Below are 26,036 nucleotides of genomic sequence, written 5' to 3'. Positions count from 1 at the left end.
ATCAGTTTGTTTTCCGCGACGTGGTTCCTCACGTGGCTTTCAAGTGGCTCTGGAAGACTACATGCATACCCAAAATCAAAGTTTTTGGCTGGTTTTTACTTTCGGACTGGCTCAACATGAGGAATATGCTCAAGCGGCGACACTACAATATTGGTAAAAACTTTGACTGTTTACTTTGCGGGCATCATATCGAAGAAACAGTGGAGCATCTCTTCTTTCACTGCACCTTCAGTAGGGAATGTTGGACCTTGCTACGTATATCTTGGGCTGCACAAGGGGATAGGTTGCGGTTGCTGGAGAACCTAAAGATACAACACCCACGCAAGATGATCATGGAAGTGTTTCTCACTGCTGCCTGGAGCCTTTGGAAGGAGCGCAATAATAATTATTTTAGACATGTGGCACCCTCCATTTCCTCTTGGTTTAGTAGATTCAAGGAAGACTTTGGCAATATAAGATATAGACTACCTAGTGAAAAGAGACATGTTGTCTCTTCCTTCTTGCAAAGTCTGCCTCAGCATAGTTAGGGTGGTGTTCTGGTTCTAGCCCCCCCCCCTCACATTCCATTGTAAAAATCACCATGTAACTTTTCTTTTGATCATTTATATATACATGCAGTAGGAGCCTTTCCTACTGTCTTAACATTCAAAAAATAATAATATGGATAGCAACTACTCCTACAAGTGCCTAGAGCCTATATCATGCATCAAAACTACTTGGAACCATATAAATTTGACATGCAAGCTCAAGAACATGGTAACCTAGGCAACAAAAATTTGCAATGAATAAAGCACTAGAACAAAAACTAATTGGACCAATGGAGGAGTCACATACCAAGGAACAATCTCCCAAAGCAGTTTTGTGAGAGGTGCTTTGAGCAAGGAGATCGAAAATGGCAGCAAAACGAGCTTGGACTCGGGTTTGAGTTGGATATTCGTGTTTGTGGGAGGAAGAAGGAGTGTGTGGGTGCAAGGATAAGTGGAGGAGGGCCACCATGGGCCCACGAGGCAGGGGGCGCGCCCAGGAGGTAGGGCACGCCCCTGACCCTCGTGGCTAGGTGCCAGCTCCTCCTGCTGTGTTCTCAGTGCCAAATATTCTCAAATATTTCAGAAAAAATCATATTTAAATTTCAGGGCATTTGGAGAACTTTTATTTTCGGGGTATTTTTATATTGCATGGATAATTCAGATAACAGACAGAAAATACTATTTTTATTTTATTTAAAATAAATAACAGAAAGTAAACATAGGGTACAGAAGGTTGTGCCTTCTAGTTTCATCCATCTTATGCTCATCAAAAGGAATCCACTAACAAGGTTGATCAAGTCTTGTTAACGAACTCATTCCGAATAACATGGAACCGGAGAAATTTCGAATAACACTATGTTACCTCAACGGGGATATGCACATCCCCAATAATAAGAATATCATATTTCTTTTTGACAGTAGGAAGAGGAAATTCAAAACCTCCAATAATAATCAATGGAATTTTTCCAATAGAGTTGATACTATGAACTTGAGGTTGTTTCCTCGGAAAGTGTACCGTATGCTCATTACCATTAACATGAAAAGTGACATTGCCTTTAGTGCTATCAATAACAGCCCCTGCAGTATTCAAAAAAGGTCTTCCAAGAATAATAGACATACTATCGTCCTCGGGAATATCAAGAATAACAAAGTCCGTTAAAATAGTAACGTTTTCAACCACAACAGGCACATCCTCACAAATACCGACAGGTATAGCAGTTGATTTATCAGCCATTTGTAAACATATTTCAGTAGGTGTCAACTTATTCAAATCAAATCTACGATATAAAGAGAGAGGCATAACACTAACACCGGCTCCAAGATCACATAAAGCAGTTTTAACATAGTTTCTTTTAATGGAGCATGCTATAGTGGGCACTCCTGGATCTCCAAGTTTCTTTGGTATTCCACCCTTAAAAGTATAATTAGCAAGCATGGTGGAAATTTTAGCTTCCGGTATCTTTCTTTTATTAGTAACAAATTCTTTCATATACTTAGCATAAGGATTCATTTTAAGCATATCAGTTAATTGCATACGCAAAAAGATAGGTCTAATCATTTCAGCAAAGCGCATCCTCATCATCCTTTTTCTTGGATGGTTTGGGAGGAAAAGGCATGGGTTTCTGAACCCAAGGCTCTCTTTCCCTACCATGTTTCCTAGCAACAAAGTCTTTCTTATCATAACGTTGATTCTTTGATTGTGGGTTATCAAGATCAACAGCAGGTTCAATTTCTATATCATTATCATTACTAGGTTGAGCATTATCATGAACATTATCATTAGCATTTTCACTAGTTTCAGATTCATTACCAGATTGTGTTTCAGCATCAGAAATAGAAATATCATTTGGATTCTCAGGTGTTTCAGTAATAGGTTCACTAGAAGCATGCAAAGTCCTATCATTTTTCTTTTTCTTCCTTTTAGAAGGACTAGGTGCATCTATATTATTTCTCTGAGAATCTTGCTCAATTCTCTTAGGGTGGCCTTCAGGATACAAAGGTTCCTGAGCCATTCTACCACCTCTAGTCATAACTCTAACAGCGTTATCATTATTCTTACTATTCAATTCATTGAGCAGATAATTTTGAGCTTTAAGTAATTGTTCTACTTGAGTGGTAACCATAGAAGCATGTTTACTAATAAGTTTAAGTTCACCTTTGACATTAGCCATATAATCACCCAAGTGTTCAAGCATATTTGAATTGTATTTCAATTGTCTACCAAAATAAGCATTAAAATCTTCTTGCTTAACCATAAATTTATCAAACTCATCTAAGCATGGGATAGCAAACTTAGTAAATGGGATTTCAGCTTTATCATATCTATAGAGAGAATTTACCTTTAGTACCTGTGTCGGGTTATCAAGGCCACGAGTTTCTTCAATAGGTAATGGAGTAAGATCATATGTTTCTTCAACAGGCGGTAAATTAAGACCATGTATTTCTTCAATAGGAGGTAAATTCTTAACATCTTCAGGTTTAATACATTTTTGTTTCATAGATTTCTTTGCCTCTTGCATATCTTCAGGACTGAGAAATAGAACACCTCTCTTCTTCGGAGTTGGTTTAGGAATAGGCTCAGGAATTGGCTCAGGAAGTGTCCAATTATTTTCATTTGTCAACATGTTATTCAATAGAATTTCAGCTTCATCCGGTGTTCTTTCCCTAAAAACAGAACCAGCACAACTATCCAGGTAATCTCTGAAAGCATCGGTTAGTCCATTATAAGAGATATCAAGTATTTCATTTTTCTTAAGAGGATGATCAGGCGAAGCATTAAGTAACTTGAGAAGCCTCCCCCAAGCTTGTGGTAGGCTCTCTTCTTCAATTTGCACAAAATTATATATATATCCCTTAAAGCAGCTTGTTTCTTATGAGCAGGGAAATATTTAGCAGAGAAGTAATAAATCATATCCTGGGGACTACGCACACAACCAGGATCAAAAGAATTAAACCATATCTTAGAATCACCCTTTAATGAGAACGGAAATATTTTAAGGATATAAAAGTAGTGAATTCTCTCATCATTAGTGAACAGGGTGGTTATATCATTTAATTTAGTAAGATGTGACACAACAGTTTCAGATTCATAGCCATGAAAATGATCAGATTCAACCAAAGTAATTATATCAGGATCAACAGAGAATTCATAATCCTTATCAGTAACAAAGATAGGTGAAGTAGCAAAAGCAGGGTCAGGTTTCATTCTAGCATTAAGAGATTGTGTATTCCATTTATCTAATAACCTCTTAAGTTCATAACTATCTTTGCAAGCTAAAATAGCTAAAGAAGCTTCTTTATCAAAAACATAACCCTTAGGAATAACGGGCAAGTCTTCATCATCACTTTCATCAATATTATCAGAATCAATAATTTCATTCTCTCTAGCCCTAGCAAGTTGTTCATCAAGAAATTCACCAAGTGGCACAGTAGTATCAAGCATAGAAGTAGTTTCATCATAAGTATCATGCATAGAGAAGTGGCATCATCAATAACATGTGATATATCGGAACGAATAGCAGACGCAGGTTTAGGTGTCGCAAACTTACTCAAAACAGAAGGTGAATCAAGTGCAGAGCTAGATGATAGTTCCTTACCTCCCCTCTTAGTTGAGGGATAAATCTTGGTTTTTGGATCTCTCAAGTTCTTCATAATAATAAGCAGATATAAATCCCAAGTGACTCAAAGAATAGAGCTATGCTTCCCGGCAACGGCGCCAGAAAATAGTCTTGATAACCCACAAGTATAGGGGATCGCAACAGTTTTCGAGGGTAGAGTATTCAACCCAAATTTATTAATTCGACACAAGGGGAGCCAAAGAATATTCTCAAGTATTAGCAGCTGAGTTGTCAATTCAACCACACCTGGAAACTTATTATCTGCAGCAAAGTGTTTAGTAGCAAAGTAATATGATAGTAGTGGTAACGGTAACAAAAGTAATGTTTTTGGTATTTTGTAGTGATGATAGCAATAGCAACGGAAAGTAAATAAGCGAAGAACAATATATGGAAAGCTCGTAGGCAATGGATCGGTGATGGAGAATTATGCCGGATGCGGTTCATCATGTAACGGTCATAACCTAGGGTGACACAGAACTAGCTCCAATTCATCAATGTAATGTAGGCATGTATTCCGAATATAGTCATACGTGCTTATGGAAAAGAACTTACATGACATCTTTTGTCCTACCCTCTCGTGGCAGCGGAGTCCTAATGGAAACTAAGGGATATTAAGGCCTCCTTTTAATAGAGTATCGGAACAAAGCATTAGCACATAGTGAATATATGAACTCCTCAAACTATGGTCATCACCGGTAAGTATCCCGATTATTGTCACTTCGGGGTTAACGGATCATAACACATAATAGGTGACTATAGACTTGCAAGATAGGATCAAGAACTCTCACATATTGATGAAAACATAATAGGTTCAGATCTGAAATCATGGCACTCGGTCCCTAGTGACAAGCATTAAGCATAGCAAAGTCATGGCAACATCAATCTCAGAACATAGTGGATACTAGGGATCAAACCCTAACAGAACTAACTCGATTACATGATAGGTCGCATCCAACCCATCACCGTCCAGCAAGCCTGCGATGGAATTACTCACGCACGGCGGTGAGCATCATGAAATTGGTGATGGAGGATGGTTGATGATGACGATGGCGACGGATTCCCCTCTCCGGAGCCCTGAACGGACTCCAGATCAGCCCTCCCAAGAGGTTTTAGGGCTTGGCGGCGGCTCTGTATCGTAAAATGTGATGAATTCTTCTCTTTGATTTTTTTTCTCCCCAAAACCAAATATATAGAGTTGGGGTTGAGGTCGGAGGAGCTCCAGGGGGCCCATGAGGTAGGGGACGCGCCCCTCACCCTCGTGGCTAGGGTGTGGTCCCCCTGGTCTTCATCTTTTGCAAGGATTTTTTATTATTTCCAAATAGACGTTCCGTGAAGTTTCAGGTCATTCCGACAACTTTTGTTTCTGCACATAAATAACACCATGATAATTCTGCTGAAAACAGCGTCAGTCCGGGTTAGTTGCATTTAAATCATGCAAGTTAGAGTCCAAAATAAGGGCAAAAGTGTTTGGAAAAGTAGATACGACGGAGACGTATCAAGCCACATCTACTTATATAGGGGAGTGGGCAGCCGCGCGTCCACCACCGCAGTGGGCTCGAGCGTTGCCACCGGAGCACATAAGGCCAACGGCCCAGGAAAGCCTGGCCCAGCCACGAGAGAGCGCCCCTGCACCCCCCCCCCATCCCGAGAGGCTGGCGCGCCGCCCGCTGGCCCCCCTGGCCCAATCACAGGCAAACTGGGCCACTCCGCCAGGCCCAGCTGGGAAACAGGCCCGTCCTCCCGAGCCGGCGAAACCCTAGATTGGTCCCGCGGCTCCCTGGCAGGGACGATCCCGCCGCCGCCGTCAACCCCTGTCGACGCCGGCGAGCTCTCCGAGCCCGAGGACAACGGCGCCGCCTCCATTTCGCGCAGCCCCACCTCCGACAAGACGCGTGAACAACCCTCTGGACCTGCATCCGCACCCCTGGGCGGCCGCCAGATCTGCGCCGCCAGGCGACGCCCGCCATGCCCACCAGGAGCAAAAGCACGCCGACGACCGGCCACGAAGGAGCCCCCAAGCTCCTCCGCATGGGCGACAAAGTCACCCGCTGAGCACGCCTCACGAGGCCTCAGCGAACCACCACCACTTACCTGACTGCTTACCTGGTCGCCCTCCTTGCCTTCATCGTCGGAGTCGACCCCCGCCAGCGCCCAGAACCGGCTGCCTGAGGAAGACGGGCCAGGAGGCCGCCCTCCGGGCACGGGGCTCCACCGCGCGTGCCCCTCGACAGGACGCACCACCGTCCAGCCGACCTCCTCCGCCGCGGCCCCGCAGGGGGCACCCACTCCTTCGCCATCGGGGTCGCCTCCCAAATCGCCTCTCCGTACGAGAGCCGTTGGTTCACTCATCAAGATGATAATTAGCTAAAAAAAGTTGGAACTTGTTTGATTGAGAAAACCGTGAAACTAAAAGGTCGAATTATACACTGCAGCAACAATTTCACCAACGTCAAATTATACCGAAGCTGGAGCAATTTAAGCATATAACTCATGGCCGAGTATCATATCACATACAGAAAATTAAGGTCCAATGCATCAAAGATAACCACAATGCATCCAATCTAATTATATAGCCAGCATTCCCCAAATGGAGTACATATACTAGTAGAGTCGATCTGGATATTAAGCACCACACCAGCTACTAGATTCGCAATTACAGCACTTGTCCATCAATCGTCACAGCAGAAGTAATGCATACTCTACATTATTCCCTAGAACTAGGCTCTCATCAGTACCTCATCATGAGCTGATCCACGACCACGAACATGATCCCTTGCAGCTTGCTGCTAGCTGAACTAGTAGGCTGCGTACTGCACTACTGCTTGTCCGACCCATCACCTCCAAGGAGGTCAGACAGGCAGGTCAGGTTGCACGCCAGGATGAGGCAGACGATGACCATGGTAAAAAAGATCTTGCCGGAGATGTATCTTGGGTCGGCGGCGAGGAAGGTCCAGACGGCGCCGGCGTACATGCAATGGAAGAGGAAGGTGACCGCGAGCGCGAGGTAGGCGAGGGCGCGGCGGGCCCGGCGACGGCGGCATGGGAGCAGCAGCGCCAGCGCCGCCGCGGCCGCCTGGGTTGGGGCGCAGCACAGAATCCCGATCGAGAGGGCGGTTAACCAGGCGGACTCCGCGTCCGTCAGCTCAACGCACGGCAGAATGGAGGAGAGCTGCAGAGGAACACCATATATCAGCTTGGCGCAATGTGAAGCTGTCAAGCATGCGAGCGAGAGGGGTAGGTGGTCACCTGGCTGCACGACACGTCCAAGTAGTCGACGGCTATGTAGCCCACTGCTGTGCCGAAGACGATGGCGAGGGCGTTGAGGAGCGCATATGTGCAGACCGGTGGGACGTCATCGTGGATCTTCTTCTTGGCCGCGCTCAGAGGCAGCAGATGAGGGGTCTTGCCGTCCATGGAATGGAGATCCAAGCTAGGTAGGAGTAGGACAAGTGGACAACCTAGGTTAGTTCCCCTTCTCTAACTTCACGTCGCCAGTCAACAGGAAGGAAGAAGAAGAACACATGACATGAGCAAGGTGGATGGAGATGGAGGGGACTCACCGATCGGATGCACGGGAGTTTCTTCCTATCTTGTTTGCTTGGTGTGTGCTTCTTTCTGAAGGGGCTCGATCTGCAATTACACGGCACAAGGACGACGGTAGTGTCTTTAAGTGCCCGAGAGAGAGAAGCAAAAAAAGCGACGTGAGGCCGCCCCAACACACACACACACACACACACACACACACACACACACACACACGCACACACACGCACACGCACACGCGAGCGCACACACACACAGGGCGACATGTGACGATCTTATCTCAGGGCGGTGACAAAGGAAACTACCGCGAAGTTGCCCCTATACCCTCTTTGGCAATGGAGTGGGACGCCTCATTTCTTTGCAGGTGTACAAAAACGTGAATGAACTCAGCACGCGCACATGCATTTTGATCAGCTACACCACTCCTTGGCGTTGGCTCGTCGGCATTTTGATTAGCTAGCTAGCTAGCACACAATTGTTCGACTGAATTACATTGTTAATCCTTTTTGACGATGATTTACATTGTTAACCGTCATCTATTAGGTCCATTCATCAACTTGTTTAAATCTGTTGAAATGGGAGGTGAAGTTCCATCAAAGGTCTACACGATTCAACTAAACCCTTATCAACAAAAACGACATTAGCGACATGCATCTACCAAGGCATAAAGCACCCATACCCTCTTTGGCAATGCTGAGGGAGACCTAGTTTCTTTGCAGATGTGCAAAAATGAGAATGAAACATAACCATGAAAGCTAGCTAGCCAGTGGGACGCTTAATATCTTTGCAGTGGACAGTCTCACCACGGGCACACATGCACATGCGTACATGGCAGTATAAAAGGCTAGTTAGTTAGGCAGCTCTTTTTAATTGGGTAGCAGCACGGTCAGCTTCAACTGGCATAGCTTCATTGTTGGTGAGATTCAATTGCTCGTGGAAGAACGGAATTTTTCGATAACTCACACAGGATGAAACCAAAATCTTTGTCAGTCATTTACGGCAGCTTATGATAGAAATTTTGGCCTGGTGAGATTGTTGGATATTGTAATTCTCTACACAAGTAATACAAGTAATTTCCTGAGAAAAGTTCCAACTAGTGTGATTCCTAATAGGATACTGCATACGCATGTAATAACCCTAGTTCGTCCACTTTATGAGAAGCTAGCTAGTATAATAATTTGACTAAATTGTTTGGTCGTCCGCGGGTACAACATCCACTTTCGAATTACATTGTTGACAGATCATCGATTAGATTTTTGACGCACCCATTCATCGGCTTATTTAGCTTTATTGAGAATAAAAGGTGAGGCTCCATTGGTCATCCCAATTCAACTTAACCCTTATCAAAAGAAGGAAACACAAATAGTTTGCGAGTGTGGTTGTTCAACACCCACGGATAATGCACCCCCGCTACACCTATGACTAAGTCGACTTTTTTCACAACAGCACCTTCAAGGAGTTGTGTATGGGATTTCCAAGATTGTTTGCCATTTGTGCAGACCCAGTGGTGCTCCTCTCCACAACTGCCCACCATGGCTAGTGGAACATCTTGTTCTGACGGTCATTTGGGCAAGTGGAGACCGTAGAGCGGGCTAACTTGTGGGCTGCCCTTTCGCCGGTGCTCGCGGATATTCTGGACGCCATTTCTTGGCATCTTGCACCTTCAGGTGTGTTCTCTGTCGGGCTTGGCATACCATGCTCTATGCCATGGGCAGACTATTGCCTGGACATCTCCTCTATGGAAGGTGCCCATCCCATATGGGACGGAGGCTATCAAGAGAGATCGCCTCCCTTATGGGACGGAGGCTATCAAGAGGCACGGGGCGGGCAATGGGATTTGCCCCCATTGTGGTGTTCCAGACATGGGCACCCACATCTTTTTTGTTGTGCATGGTGGCAAGAGCTCTCTGGAGTTTTTTCTGTGAAGCTTTGGGCCTGACGGGGAGACCATAGACTTGGCTGGGTATCTCCAAACCAGAGCCAGTCAGACCGGTAGGAAGTGGTGGCTATTCTAGCTTCTGTTTGTAGCGTTAGCTTGGAGCGACACATAATAAGATGGTGATTGAAAAGGCCTTCCCTAGACATGCATGTCACTCATTCTTTGAATTCCTCATTTCTGTAGCACTGGCACCCGTCTAGGCAGTGCGACCACAAGCGTCTGGGACTTATGATGGATGTGTTGCATACCACCGCTCGCCAACTATCATCGCAGCAGGCCCCTTAACTCTGTGACCACTTGGTGGTCCTTTTCCTTTTTCTCTTATGATTTCTTGGGCATGTTTGTGCATGTGCCCTAGCAGACTATCTTATTTTGTTGCACTTAAACTTGTTATATGGACGTGATGTTGACTTTATTTACAAAGTGGGGTGAAATCCTACTTCGAGAGAGAGACAGGGGTTTTCTTCCTGGTTGCCAAGATCAACCATCAAGGCCAGCACATTAGCAATTAGACAATGCCTTCAAGAAGGTAACGATGCAAGTTCGTCGCTGCTGAGTCCAAGCAATGAAGGCGAAAACAAGGGTTTTCACCCCGAACATAAAGTGGTGTTTCAATTGTCGTCTTTAAAACAAATCTTCCGGTCTTCACGCAAGTCCCTACTCTACACCAGGTCGAACTGACACTAGTGGATGGGTGGAACATATTTCCATGAAAGACTACCACCCCGACCATCGAGGGGTCGTCCATGATGCGGAGAAGACTTGGACGCAGCCACTCGACAACTGTGCAAACAATCCTGCAACATCCGCTACTGCACTGGGACCGCCGCCCCAACTTCATCCGCGTGAGCAGAGACGGTCGTTGTCATGCTTGAGGCAGAATGTTGCAGGATTAACCACAAGTAGGTTTAGAATAGGGTTAATTAATTAAAACAAGGCAAAGGTTTTGTCCTGGGTTTCAGAAGAAAAAGCTCCCCAATCAGTTAACCACAAGTAGGATAGTAACATATGTGGATGCATGATATTTGTCTCACAGACTGGAACCAAGGTAATTTCTTTTTCAGATTGTACTAGAAGATAGTGTGTCTTCGATTCAATGGATATCGAGTTAGCACCTGCGACTATATTTAGAATAGGGTTAGTCATGTCTTGGTTAACTACAATCGGACCGAGGCTTGCACCATTTATTGGTAGCAACTACCGCATGCATGATTGTATTTCGCAACTTTTGTTAGCTGACTATAACCCTTTACATGAGCAATAAAGATCTCACGTTAGTCATAAGAAAAGAATTTATAGCCTCAACATGACTTCGAGTGTGTTTGGTTGAGCTGTGGATTTTGAAAAATCTTATGTGAGTTGTGAGAAAGTTGTTGTGAGGTGAGAACTGTGGAAAAGTTGAAAGTTGTTTGGTTGGGAAAACTGTGAAACTAAAAGGTCGAATTATACAAAGCAGCAACATGGATATACACTGCAGCAGCAATTTCAGCAGCATCAATTATACCGAAGCTGGTGCTAAATCTATACCAATATAAAAAGACCTAAAGGGACAGATCCAATTGATCTCGGCCATCGAACTAAGTTAATCCAACGAGCTAGACTGCTCCAATGACGAGAGTTAAACATGTTTAACATGCAATTAATATCATACCAAATATTGCACTAATCATAGATTAACACACAAATAATAACATATCTAATATTCACATGCAATTAATATATTCCTAAATATTAACATGTGTTGCACGTGCGCATTTACTAGTAAGCATATAGTAACTCATGTCTGATGATCACATGTGGAGAAAATTAAGGTCGAATACATCAAAGATAGCCACAATCCATCCAGTCTAATTATATAGCAAGCAAAGCATAGCCCAAATACTAGAGTCGATCTGGATATTAACACTACACCAGCCAGCTACTAGATTCGCAAATACGGCACTACTCCATCAATCGTCACTGCGGAATTAATGCATACTGCCCTAAATTATTCCCTTGCAGCTTGCTGCTAGCTAGCTGAACTAATAGACCGCGTACTGCACTACTGCTTGCCCCACCCATCACCTCGAAGGAGGTCAGACAGGCAGGTCAGGTCGCGCACCACCATGTAGCAAATGACCACGGTGTAAAAGATCCAGCCGAAGACGTATCCTCCTGGGTAGGCGGCGAGGGAGATCCGGAAGTGGATGGCGTACATGCCATGGAAGAGGAAGGTGACCGCGAGCGCGAGGTAGGCGAGGGCACGGCGGGCCCGGCGACGGTGGCATGGGAGCAGCAGCGCCAGCGCCGCCGCGGCCGACTGGGTTGCGGCGCAGCACAGCATCCCGATCCAGAGGCAGGGCAGAATGGATGATGACTGCAGAGGACACCATATCAAATTATCAACTTGGCGCATGATGAATCGGTCGCGATGTCAAGCATCCGAGGGGTAGTACACGGGGGGTAGTTAGTTACCTGGATGCACTGGAGGTGGGTGTAGCCAGCTATGTAGAGGGATGCTTGGCCGCCGGCGATGGCGAAGGCGTTGACGAGCGCCCATGCGCAGACCAGTGGGACATCATCCCGGATCTGCTTTTGGGCCACGCTCAGAGGCAGCGGATGAGGCGTCTTGCCGGCGTCCATGGCTGTCCAAGCTCCGCAACAGCGTAGGTTAGGTTAGTTCCCCTTCTCTAATTTCATGTCGCCATTCAACAGGAAGGAAGGCCGAAGAAAAGCACATTAGCAAGGTGGCCGGAGATGGAGGGGACTCACCGTCGCTCACTGGTCGGATGCACGCGAGGTTCTTCGATCGCTTGGTGTGCTTCTTTCCTCAAGGGGCTCGAGCTGCAATTGCAGAGCACAACGACGACGCTGGTGGTGGAGGCCGGCCGGGGCTGTTTAAGTGTGGCCGGGCAGCGAGAGAGAGAAGGAAGGAAAGCGACTGGATCGGCGTGGGGCCTCCCAACACCGACTACGTGTCGAGCAGCCGCAGCACACACACACACGCACGCACACACACAGTGAGGAGGAGAGTCTGGTGCGGTTCGGCATGTAAACGAGCAAGCATGTGACGGTCTCATCCCATGGCAATGACAAAGGGAAACTGCCGCGAAGTTGCGTCGGCCAAGGAGCTATACCCTCTTTGCAGGTCTACCGAAATGTGAATCAACTACTCAGCACGCGCACATGCATATATACATGCATGGCACCGGCAGCAAAAGCTAGCTAGCCATTCACCGGAAGCTAATGATAGGAATTCTGGCCAAGTTCACTGGATGCTGATTGAGATGGAGCTCTTCTGTGCAAGAATTTATTGCTGAGAATCTTTGGTTTGGGCGAGCAAACTGGGAATGGTGTTTGATTAACTTCAGCAACTAATTCCTACGGTGACAACAAGAGCGAGTTAAATTTTGGACCAGTGAACCTGTTTGACGGAATATATATAGCAGAACTTGGAGACGAGAACCATGGATTTGTTTAGAACCGCCGTGCCATTTAAAATTACTACATATACCGTGCGTGCGCGTGCACACGGGCTTTCTCATCGCACCATCACGCCGACGAGCGCTGTGTTGGAAATATTAGCAAATTACTACGAGATTTAATCCAAATAAATAGAAGATAAATTATGACCACAACAGCAGAGATTAAACTAATCATGCGAACTAGCATAGCAGATGAACATATCACGTCTAGGGCACATACTAGAAGTATGAATTCTACCACGATCTCGAACGGGAAGGATAGAATCACATACAGTGTAGTGGGTGCAGCACCGCCGGCGTTGACGTTGTCGCCCATGTCGTCGAGGACGAGGTTGCCGAGGTCGGGGAAGAAGTCGTCGTTCGCGAAGTCGTCGTTGCCAGCAGTCGCGCGAGTGCGCTCCCCAAAAACCTGATCGCCCCTCTCCCGTACAGGATCACGAGAGGCGGGGTTCCGGAGGCCTGCTGTCCCTTCTCGCGGTGCACACCGGAAGGAGGGATGGAGAAGACTTGCTTGGCGGCGCAATGATCTGGAACGGTGGTGAGAAACCATACGAAGCGGCGGCGGCTAGGGTAGACGTCTGCCTGACTATATAGTGCGGGCCGGGTAGGTCGTGGGAGTAAACCCCACGTCCGAGTCGTCATGATCCAAAAGAATCGGAAACGGTTCAGTAATTAACGTGTCCGTTAATTATTAATTAATGACTCATTAATTTTTCCATGCAGCAAAAATATAGACAACGTGCATAGCTTTGTCCTCGGCTCGGCTCAATCCCGCAACCCGCGGCGCGTCGTGACGTGGCGTGGCGTGGCGTGGCGTGGCGAGGCGAGTGATGAGGAGGAGCGCGCGTGTAGGTCTTCTCTTCTCGTGCTCATACAAGTGGTAGAAGAGCTCACCTTATAAAGAGGTGCAACTCTCTCTCAACTTCCGGGGTGGGACTAAAGTTTAGCCTCACTCACTCCACTCACATGTGTGCATGAATGGGCCAAGAGAATTTCAGAATTTTAGTTGGGCTTTGAGCCAAAGGCCTACTAGCAAAATTCCAACACGCTGAGCCGGGCGGGACGTCGGCGAGTACTGTGTAGGTTGAAGACCATGATTGAACTGCTCAACGAAGATGGGGTGCTCACCTTCTATGAGTTGAAGACCATGATGAAGTCATAGACGACCATGTACTGTACCCCGCTGCCAAGATGTGCAGCTGCGCCCGGTACTGCGCCACGGCCACCATGGAGGCCAAGCCGTGCCCGCAGTGCAAGCTGGCGATGGCGACCAAGGTGACGTTCGTGTTGCGCCCGCTCCGAACTCCGACGTGTTGCTCGCCAACAATCCCCCACAAAGTTTTATTGGCACATCTCATCATTTAGTTCCAAAACATTGTTTTATATATCGGTGCTTAGTGGAGACTATGAAGTTGAACTTTCACTTAGAAATTTATGCTACACTAGATCACAACTTGAATAGTGGACTATGCCTTGAACTACAAGTTTTCTGTGAAATTAGTTTCACACAAATTCTTGACCGATACTGGGCTGCCGCAAGGCTTCCCCGCGGGTGGAGCATATACGTCATACTCCAGGGCCTTTCATGAATTTATTAGAGAACACTCAATTCTCACAGAATGCGACGTTAACGGTCAAATTCATATAGGTGTGTTCCTCAGAAGATGTTCTGCAGGACAACATCTCTGCTTACCCGAATAAGCCACTTGGAACACATTAAGATAAGTATCAACCTGCCATGCAGATCAGGAGAGTATTGCATCTTCACGGAGTGGGATAATTAATATAGGGATACTCTCCTCCCAGCTGACCAACAGCTTGTCTCCCACTTCTACTTCACGGGATCTCCGATCACATAGAGTGGTTTACCACTATGGACAACTCATGCGGTGGGTCTCAAACCCATCTCCATCGATGCATTATCTATCACATTACGTGATAGACCCTTTGTGAAGGGATCTGTCAAGTTTTTCGACGTTTGGATATAATCCAACGTAATAACTCCGGAGTTCCTCAATTTTCTGACAGATTTTAGTCTCCTCTTTACATGCCTTGAGGACTTCATATTGTCCTTAGAACTGTTTATCTTGACGATCACAGTTTGATTATCACAGTTCATCAGGATAGGGGTATTGGTTTTTCAACCATAGGTAAGTCCATCAAGAGTTCACGAAGCCACTCTGCTTCAACAGTGGCAGTGTCTAATGTTGTGAATTCTGCTTCCATAGTTGACCTCGTTAAGATGGTCTGCTTGCAAGACTTCCAGGAAACAGCACCACCACCAAGTGTAAAAACATAACCACTTGTGGCCTTAATCTCATCAGCATCAGATATCCAGTTTGAGTCACTATAACCCTCCAGTACCCTTGGATACCCGGTGTAGTGAATCCCATAGCTCGCGGTGCCTTTCAAATAGCGCATAACTCTCTCAAGCACATGCCAATGATCATCTCTGGTTTTGACACAAACCGACTCGGCTTGCTCACAGCAAAAGAGATGTCAGGCCTCGTGGCACTCGCCAAATACATAAGCGAGCCAATAATCTGAGAATACCTCAGTTGATCTCTAGCAATCCGTCGATTCTTTTGAAGCAACACACTAGCATCATATGGAGTTGGAGAAGGCGTGCAGTCGCTATACCCAAAACGACTCAAGACCTTTTCCACATAATGAGACTGAAGCAGTGTGATCCCACCATTCTCATCTCTTAGCAGCTTGATGTTTAAGATAACATCAGCTACTCTAGATCCTTCATCTCAAAACAGCGAGATAAGAAATCCTTAAACTCCTTGATTAAATCAAGTTTGGTTCCAAAGATCAATATGTCGTCGACATACAGACAAAGAATAACTCCTTCGCCCCCACCATAGCGATAGTACACGCACTTATCACCATCGTTTACTACAAAGCCGGCAGCAGTTAATGTTCTTTCGAACTTCTCATGCCACTCCTTAGGAGCTTGTTTAAGGCCATATAAAGACTTTAATAACTTGCACATCTTTCCTTCTTGAACAGGTACTACAAAACCATCTGGCTCATCCATGTAAATGAAGGAAATATGCCCTTGAAATATGCCCTAGAGGCAATAATAAAGTTATTATTATTTCCTTATCATGATAAATGTTTATTATTCATGCTAGAATTGTATTAACCGGAAACATAATACATGTGTGAATACATAGACAAACAAGTGTCACTAGTATGCCTCTACTTGACTAGCTCGTTAATCAAAGATGGTTATGTTTCCTAACCATGAACAGAGTTGTTATTTGATTAACGGGATCACATCATTAGGAATGATCTGATTGACATGACCCATTCCATTAGCTTAGCACGCGATCGTTTAGTATGTTGCTATTGCTTTCTTCATGACTTATACATGTTCCTATGACTATGAGATTATGCAACTCCCGTTTAGGAGGAACACTTTGTGTGCTACCAAACGTCACAACGTAACTGGGTGATTATAAAGGAGTTACAGGTGTCTCCAAAGGTACATGTTGGGTTGGCGTATTTCGAGATTAGGATTTGTCACTCCGATTGTTCACTCCGATTGTTGGAGAGGTATCTCTGGGCCCTCTCGGTAATGCACATCACATAAGCCTTGCAAGCATTGCAACTAATGAGTTAGTTGCGGGATGATGTATTAAAGAACGAGTAAAGAGACTTGCCGGTAACGAGATTGAACTAGGTATTGGATACCGACGATCGAATCTCGGGCAAGTAACATACCGATGACAAAGGGAACAACGTATGTTGTTATGCGGTCTGACCGATAAAGATCTTCGTAGAATATGTAGGAGCCAATATGGGCATCCAGGTCCCGCTATTGGTTATTGACCGGAGACGTGTCTCGGTCATGTCTACATTGTTCTCGAACCCGTAGGGTCCGCACGCTTAAGGTTACGATGACAGTTATATTATGAGTTTATGCATTTTGGTGTACCGAAGGTTGTTCGGAGTCCCGGATGTGATCACGGACATGACGAGGAGTCTCGAAATGGTCGAGACGTAAAGATTGATATATTGGAAGCCTATGTTTGGATATCGGAAGTGTTCCGGGTGAAATCGGGATTTTACCGGAGTACCGGGAAGGTTACCGGAACCCCCCGGGAGCTAAATGGGCCATGATGGGCCTTAATGGAAAAGAGAAGAGGCAGCCCTACATGGGCTACGCGCCTCCCCCTTCCCCTAGTCCTATTAGGACTAGGAGAGGTGGCCGGCCCCCTCTCTCTCTTTTCCCCCTCCGCGAATCCTATTCCAACTAGGATTGGGGGGGGAATCCTACTCCCAGAGGGAGTAGGACTCTCCTGGCGCGCCACACCTTGGCCGGCCAGCCTCCCCCCTCTAGTCCTTTATATACTGAGGCAGAGGCACCCTACACACAAGTTGATCCACGTGATCTATTCCTTAGCCGTGTGCGGTGCCCCCAGCCACCATAGTCCTCGATAATACTGTAGCAGAGTTTAGGCGAAGCCCTGCTGCTGTAGTACATCAAGATCGTCACCACGCCGTCGTGCTGACGGAACTCTTCCCCGACACTTTGCTGGATCGGAGTCCGGGGATCGTCATCGAGCTGAACGTGTGCTCGAACTCGGAGGTGCCGTAGTTTCGGTGCTTGATCGGTTGGATCGTGAAGACGTACGACTACTTCCTCTACGTTGTGTCAACGCTTCCGCAGTCGGTCTGCGTGGGTACGTAGACAACACTCTCCCCTCTCGTTGCTATGCATCACCATGATCTTGCGTGTGCGTAGGAAATTTTTTTGAAATTACTACGCCAACAGTGGTATCAGAGCCTAGGTTATTTATGTTGATGTTATATGCACGAGTAGAACACAAGTGAGTTGTGGGCGATATAAGTCATACTGCCTACCAGCATGTCATACTTTGGTTCAGCGGCATTGTTGGACGAGATGACCCGGACCAACATTACGCGTACGCTTACGCGAGACCGGTTTCCCCGACGTGCTTTGCACATAGGTGGCTTGCGGGCGACTGTCTCTCCAACTTTAGTTGAACCAAGTGTGGCTACGCCCGACCCTTGCGAAGGTTAAAACGGAGTCTATTTGACAAACTATCGTTGTGGTTTTGATGCGTAGGTGAGATTGGTTCTTGCTTAAGCCCGTAGCAGCCACGTAAAACTTGCAACAACAAAGTAGAGGACGTCTAACTTGTTTTTGCAGGGCATGTTGTGATGTGATATGGTCAAGGCATGATGCTGAATTTTATTGTATGAGATGATCATTTTTTGTAACCGAGTTATCGGCAACTGGCAGGAGCCATATGGTTGTCGCTTTATTGTATGCAATGCAATCGCGATGTAATGCTTTACTTTATTACTAAACGGTAGTGATAGTCGTGGAAGCATAAGATTGGCGAGACGACAACGATGCTACGATGGAGATCAAGGTGTCGCGCCGGTGACGATGATGATCATAACGGTGCTTCGGAGATGGAGATCACAAGCACAAGATGATGATGGCCATATCATATCACTTATATTGATTGCATGAGATGTTTGTCCTTTTATGCATCTTATCTTGCTTTGATTGATGGTAGCATTATAAGATGATCTCTCACTAAATTATCAAGAAGTGTTCTCCCTGAGTATGCACCGTTGCCAAAGTTCGTCGTGCCCAGACACCATGTGATGATCGGGTGTGATAAGCTCTACGTCCATCTACAACGGGTGCAAGCCAGTTTTGCACACGCAGAATACTCAGGTTAAACTTGACGAGCCTAGCATATGCAGATATGGCCTTGGAACACGGAGACCGAAAGGTCGAGCATGAATCATATAGTAGATATGATCAACATAACGATGTTCACCATTGAAAACTACTCCATCTCACGTGATGATCGGTTATGGTTTAGTTGATTTGGATCACGTAATCACTTAGAAGATTAGAGGGATGTCTATCTAAGTGGGAGTTCTTAAGTAATTTGATTAATTGAACTTAAACTTATCATGAACTTAGTACCTGATAGTATCTTGCTTGTTTATGTTGATTGTAGATAGATGGCTCGTGTTGTTGTTCCGTTGAATTTTAATGTGTTCCTTGAGAAAGCAAAGTTGAAAGATGATGGTAGCAATTATACGGACTGGGTCCGTAACTTGAGGATTATCCTCATTGCTGCTCAGAAGAATTACGTCCTGGAAGCACCGCTGGATGCCAGGCCTGCTGCTGGAGCAACACCAGATGTTATGAACGTCTGGCAGAGCAAAGCTGATGACTACTCGATAGTTCAGTGTGCCATGCTTTACGGCTTAGAATCGGGACTTCAACGACGTTTTAAACCTCATGGAGCATATGAGATGTTCCAGGAGTTGAAGTTAATATTTCAAGCAAATGCCCGGATTGAGAGATATGAAGTCTCCAATAAGTTCTATAGCTGCAAGATGGAGGAGAACAGTTCTGTCAGTGAGCATATACTCAAAATGTCTGGGTATAATGATCACTTGATTCAATTGGGAGTTAATCTTCTGGATGATTGCGTCATTGACAGAATTCTCCAATCACTGCCACCAAGCTACAAGAGCTTCGTGATGAACTATAATATGCAAGGGATGAACAAGACTATTCCCGAGCTCTTCGCAATGCTGAAAGCTGCGGAGGTAGAAATCAAGAAGGAGCATCAAGTGTTGATGGTTAACAAGACCACTAGTTTCAAGAAAAAGGGCAAAGGGAAGAAGAAGGGGAACTTCAAAAAGAACAGCAAGCAAGTTGCTGCTCAGGAGAAGAAACCCAAGTCTGGCCCTAAGCATGAGACTGAGTGCTTCTACTGCAAACAGACTGGTCACTGGAAGCGGAACTGCCCCAAGTATTTGGCGGATAAGAAGGATGGCAAGGTGAACAAAGGTATATGTGATATACATGTTATTGATGTGTACCTTACTAGAGCTCGTAGTAGCACCTGGGTATTTGATACTGGTTCTGTTGCTAATATTTGCAACTCAAAACAGGGACTACGGAATAAGCGGGCACTGGCAAAGGACGAGGTGACGATGCGCGTGGGAAACGGTTCCAAAGTCGATATGATCGCGGTCGGCACGCTACCTCTACATCTACCTTCGGGATTAATATTAGACCTAAATAATTGTTATTTGGTGCCAGCGTTAAGCATGAACATTATATCTGGATCTTGTTTGATGCGAGACGGTTATTCATTTAAATCAGAGAATAATGGTTGTTCTATTTATATGAGTAATATCTTTTATGGTCATGCACCTTTGAAGAGTGGTCTATTTTTGATGAATCTCGATAGTAGTGATACACATATTCATAATGTTGAAGCCAAAAGATGCAGAGTTGATAATGAAAGTGCAACTTATTTGTGGCACTGTCGTTTAGGTCATATCGGTGTAAAGCGCATGAAGAAACTCCATACTGATGGACTTTTGGAACCACTTGATTATGAATCACTTGGTACTTGCGAACCGTGCCTCATGGGCAAGATGACTAAAACACCGTTCTCCGGTACTATGGAGAGAGCAACAGATTTGTTGGAAATCATACATACCGATGTATGTGGTCCGATGAATATTGAGGCTCGTGGCGGATATCGTTATTTTCTCACCTTCACAGATGACTTAAGCAGATATGGGTATATCTACTTAATGAAACATAAGTCTGAAACATTTGAAAAGTTCAAGGAATTTCAGAGTGAAGTTGAAAATCATCGTAACAAGAAAATAAAGTTTCTACGATCTGATCGTGGAGGAGAATATTTGAGTTACGAGTTTGGTGTACATTTGTAAAATTGTGGAATAGTTTCGCAACTCACGCCACCCGGAACACCACAGCGTAATGGTGTGTCCGAACGTCGTAATCGTACTTTACTAGATATGGTGCGATCTATGATGTCTCTTACTGATTTACCGCTATCGTTTTGGGGTTATGCTTTAGAGACGGCCGCATTCACGTTAAATAGGGCACCATCAAAATCCGTTGAGACGACGCCTTATGAACTGTGGTTTGGCAAGAAACCAAAGTTGTCGTTTCTTAAAGTTTGGGGCTGCGATGCTTATGTGAAAAAGCTTCAACCTGATAAGCTCGAATCCAAATCGGAAAAATGTGTCTTCATAGGATACCCAAAGGAGACTGTTGGGTACACCTTCTATCACAGATCCGAAGGCAAGACATTCGTTGCTAAGAATGGATCCTTTCTAGAGAAGGAGTTTCTCTCGAAAGAAGTGAGTGGGAGGAAAGTAGAACTTGACGAGGTAACTGTACCTGCTCCTTTATTGGAAAGTAGTACATCACAGAAAACTGTTTCTGCGACACCTACACCAATAAGTGAGGAAGCTAATGATGATGGTCATGAAACTTCAGATCAAGATACTACTGAACCTCCTAGATCAACCAGAGTAAGATCCGCGCCAGAGTGGTACGGTAATCCTGTTCTGGAAATCATGCTACTAGGTCATGATGAACCTACGAACTATGAAGAAGCGATGGTGAGCCCAGATTCCGCAAAGTGGCTTGAAGCCATGAAATCTGAGATGGGATCCATGTATGAGAACAAAGTATGGACTTTGGTTGACTTGCCCGATGATCGGCAAGCAATTGAGAATAAATGGATCTTCAAGAAGAAGACTGACGCTGATGGTAATGTTACTGTCTACAAAGCTCGACTTGTCGCGAAAGGTTTTCGGCAAGTTCAAGGAATTGACTACGATGAGACCTTCTCACCCGTAGCGATGCTTAAGTCCGTCTGAATCATGTTAGCAATTACCGCATTTTATGATTATGAAATTTGGCAAATGGATGTCAAAACTGCATTCCTGAATGGATTTCTGGAAGAAGAGTTGTATATGATGCAACCAGAAGGTTTTGTCGATCCAAAAGGAGCTAACAAAGTGTGCAAGCTCCAGCGATCCATTTATGGACTGGTGCAAGCCTCTCGGAGTTGGAATAAACGCTTTGATAGTGTGATCAAAGCATTTGGTTTTATACAGACTTTCGGAGAAGCCTGTATTTACAAGAAAGTTGAGTGGGAGCTCTGTAGCATTTCTGATATTATATGTGGATGACATATTACTAATTGGAAATGATATAGAATTTCTGGATAGCATAAAGGGATACTTGAATAAGAGTTTTTCAATGAAAGACCTCGGTGAAGCTGCTTACATATTAGGCATTAAGATCTATAGAGATAGATCAAGACGCTTAATTGGACTTTCACAAAGCACATACCTTGACAAAGTTTTGAAGAAGTTCAAAATGGATCAAGCAAAGAAATGGTTCTTGCCTGTGTTACAAGGTGTGAAGTTGAGTAAGACTCAATGTCCGGCCACCGCAGAAGATAGAGAGAAAATGAAAGATGTTCCCTATGGTTCAGCCATAGGTTCTATCATGTATGCAATTCTGTGTACCAGACCTGATGTGTGCCTTGCTATAAGTCTAGCAGGGAGGTACCAAAGTAATCCAGGAGTGGATCACTGGACAGCAGTCAAGAACATCCTGAAGTACCTGAAAAAGGACTAAGGATATGTTTCTCGTATATGGAGGCGACAAAGAGCTCATCGTAAAAGGTTACGTTGATGCAAGCTTTGACACTGATCCGGACGATTCTAAATCGCAAACCGGATACGTGTTTACATTAAACGGTGGAGCTGTCAGTTGGTGCAGTTCTAAACAAAGCGTCGTAGCGGGATCTACATGTGAAGCGGAGTACATAGCTGCTTCGGAAGCAGCGAACGAAGGAGTCTGGATGAAGGAGTTCATATCCGATCTAGGTGTCATACCTAGTGCATCGGGTCCAATGAAAATCTTTTGTGACAATACTGGTGCAATTGCCTTGGCAAAGGAATCCAGATTTCACAAGAGAACCAAGCACATCAAGAGACGCTTCAATTCCATCCGGGATCTAGTCCAGGTGGGAGACATAGAGATTTGCAAGATACATACGGATCTGAATGTTGCAGACCCGTTGACTAAGCCTCTTCCACAAGCAAAACATGATCAGCACCAAGGCTCCATGGGTGTTAGAATCATTACTGTGTAATCTAGATTATTGACTCTAGTGCAAATGGGAGACTGAAGGAAATATGCCCTAGAGGCAATAATAAAGTTATTATTCCTTATATCATGACAAATGTTTATTATTCATGCTAGAATTGTATTAACCGGAAACATAATACATGTGTGAATACATAGACAAACTTAGTGTCACTAGTATGCCTCTACTTGACTAGCTCGTTAATCAAAGATGCTTATGTTTCCTAACCATAAGCAAGGTGTTGTTATTTGATTAACGAGGTCACATCATTAGTTGAATGATCTGATTGACATGACCCATTTCATTAGCTTAGCACCCGATCGTTTAGTATGTTGCTATTGCTTTCTTCATGACTTATACATGTTCCTATGAACTATGAGATTATGCAACTCCCGTTTACCGGAGGAACACTTTTGTGCTACCAAACGTCACAACGTAACTGGGTGATTATAAAGGAGTCTACAGGTGTCTCCAAGGTACATGTTGGGTGGCGTATTTCGAGATTAGGATTTGTCACTCCGATTGTCGAGAGGTATCTCTGGGCCCTCTCGGTAATGCACATCACATAAGCCTTGCAAGCATGCACTATGATTTAGTTGCGAGATGATGTATTACAGAACGAGTAAAGAGACTTGCCGGTACGAGATTGAACTAGGTATTGAGATACCGACGATCGAATCTCGGGCAAGTAACATACCGATGACAAAGGGAACAACGTATGTTGTTATGCGATTTGACTGATAAAGATCTTCTAGAATATGTGGGAGCCAATATGAGCATCCAGGTTCCGCTATTGGTTATTGACCGGAGACGTGTCTCGGTCATGTCTACATTGTTCTCGAACCCGTAGGTCCGCACGCTTAAGGTTACGATGACAGTTTATATTATGAGTTTTATGCATTTTGATGTACCGAAGGTTGTTCGGAGTCCGGATGTGATCACGGACATGACGAGGAGTCTCGAAATGGTCGAGACGTAAAGATTGATATATTGGAAGCCTATGTTTGGATATCGGAAGTGTTCCGGGTGAAATCGGGATTTTACCGGAGTACCGGGAAGGTTACCGGAACCCCCCGGGAGCTAAATGGGCCATGATGGGCCTTAGTGGAAAAGAGAAGAGGCAGCCCTACATGGGCTGCGCGCCTCCCCCTTCCCCTAGTCCTATTAGGACTAGGAGAGGTGGCCGGCCCCCTCTCTCTCTTTTCCCCCTCCGCGAATCCTATTCCAACTAGGATTGGGGGGGGGGGAATCCTACTCCCAGAGGGAGTAGGACTCTCCTGGCGCGCCACACCTTGGCCGGCCAGCCTCCCCCCTCTAGTCCTTTATATACTGAGGCAGAGGCACCCTAGAACACACAAGTTGATCCACGTGATCTATTCCTTAGCCGTGTGCGGTGCCCCCAGCCACCATAGTCCTCGATAATACTGTAGCGGAGTTTAGGCGAAGCCCTGCTGCTGTAGTACATCAAGATCGTCACCACGCCGTCGTGCTGACGGAACTCTTCCCCGACACTTTGCTGGATCGGAGTCCGGGGATCGTCATCGAGCTGAACGTGTGCTCGAACTCGGAGGTGCCGTAGTTTTCGGTGCTTGATCGGTTGGATCGTGAAGACGTACGACTACTTCCTCTACGTTGTGTCAACGCTTCCGCAGTCGGTCTGCGTGGGTACGTAGACAGCACTCTCCCCTCTCGTTGCTATGCATCACATGATCTTGCGTGTGCGTAGGAAATTTTTGAAATTACTACGAAACCCAACATGTAAATTTCCTTCTTAAACTCTCCATTGAGGAAAGCCGTCTTAACGTCCATTTGATGAACGAGAAGACCATGTGAGGCAGCCAGTGATAGTAGCACCCGAATTGTGGTCAGTCTAGCCACGGGTGAGTAAGTATCAAAGAAGTCTTCACCTTCTTTCTGGGTATAACCCTTGGCCACAAGCCGTGCCTTGTACTTTTCAATCGTACCATCAGGTCTAAGCTTCTTCTTGAACACCCACTTACATCCTACAGGTTTGCACCCATAAGGACGGTCAGTGATCTCCCAGGTACCGTTAGCTAAGATGGAATCCATCTCGCTACGTACAGCTTCCTTCCAGTAGTCAGCATCAGGAGATGCATAGGCTTCTGAAATAGTCCTGGGTGTGTCATCCACGAGGTACACAATGAAATCATCACCAAAAGACTTTGCAGTCCTCTGTCTCTTACTCCTCATAGGAGTTCCATTGTTACCCTCAACAGGATTCTCAACGTGTTCCATCGCAATGGTGGGTTCAGGAATTACAGTGAATTCCTCACTAGATGGAGTAGGTATCTCCTGATTTGATGAACTCGACATATCCTTCATAGGAAATATGTCCTCAAAGAAAGTTGCATCATTTGATTCCATAATCGTACCAACATGCATGTCGGATACCTCAGATTTTATTATCAAAAATCTATAGCCGATGCTATGAAAAGCATAGCCCAGAAGAACACAATCCACGGTTTTTGGTCCAAGCTTGCGCTTCTTGGGAATTGGTATATTGACTTTCGCCAAACAACCCCAAGTACGTAGGTAAGAGAGTTTCAACCTTTTCCTTTCCCATTTCTCAAATGGAGTCATGGTCTTATGCTTTGTGGGAACTCGGTTTAGGACATGACACGCAGTCATTAGCGCCTCCCCCCACCATTCCTTGGATAGACCCGAAGTGTCTAACATGGTGTTAACCATATCAGTTAGAGTTCGGTTCTTTCTTTCGGCTACCCCATTTGACTGGGGTGAGTAGGGAGGCGTCCTCTCATGGATTATACCATGTTCCGCACATAACAGATCAAATTCATTGGAAAAATACTCTCCACCACGATCGTACCTAAGCCGTTTAATTTTTCGATCAAGTTGGTTCTCTACCTCAGCTTTATAGTTTTTAAAGAAAGTCAAAGCCTCATCTTTTGATTTCAGAAGAT

At 45.3% G+C, this 26,036-nt stretch overlaps 2 protein-coding genes across 2 annotated transcripts; both read right to left on the bottom strand.

Moving 5' to 3' along the window:
• Positions 1 to 6,629: 6,629 nt before the first annotated feature.
• Positions 6,630 to 7,894, bottom strand: LOC125548663. Its single transcript, XM_048712226.1, has 3 exons — positions 7,705 to 7,894; positions 7,391 to 7,574; positions 6,630 to 7,313 (listed from the first exon to the last, which is right to left on the bottom strand). Exons 2-3 carry the CDS (start codon positions 7,556 to 7,558, stop codon positions 6,960 to 6,962), a joined length of 522 nt encoding a protein of 173 aa, XP_048568183.1. The 5' UTR covers positions 7,559 to 7,574; positions 7,705 to 7,894; the 3' UTR covers positions 6,630 to 6,959.
• Positions 7,895 to 11,357: 3,463 nt separating this feature from the next.
• On the bottom strand, positions 11,358 to 12,663 carry LOC125548662. The gene is made up of 3 exons (XM_048712224.1): positions 12,378 to 12,663; positions 12,081 to 12,250; positions 11,358 to 11,982 (listed from the first exon to the last, which is right to left on the bottom strand). The coding sequence occupies exons 2-3, from the start codon at positions 12,246 to 12,248 to the stop codon at positions 11,668 to 11,670; spliced, it is 483 nt and encodes a 160-aa protein (XP_048568181.1). The 5' UTR covers positions 12,249 to 12,250; positions 12,378 to 12,663; the 3' UTR covers positions 11,358 to 11,667.
• Between the last annotated feature and the right edge of the window lie 13,373 nt (positions 12,664 to 26,036).

The sequence above is a fragment of the Triticum urartu genome, chromosome 3, assembly GCF_003073215.2.
Source record: "Triticum urartu cultivar G1812 chromosome 3, Tu2.1, whole genome shotgun sequence".
In the NCBI taxonomy this organism is placed as follows: Eukaryota; Viridiplantae; Streptophyta; class Magnoliopsida; order Poales; family Poaceae; genus Triticum; species Triticum urartu.
The sequence above is the reverse complement of the archived record's forward strand: the minus strand, read 5'-3'. Positions and strand labels throughout refer to the sequence as shown.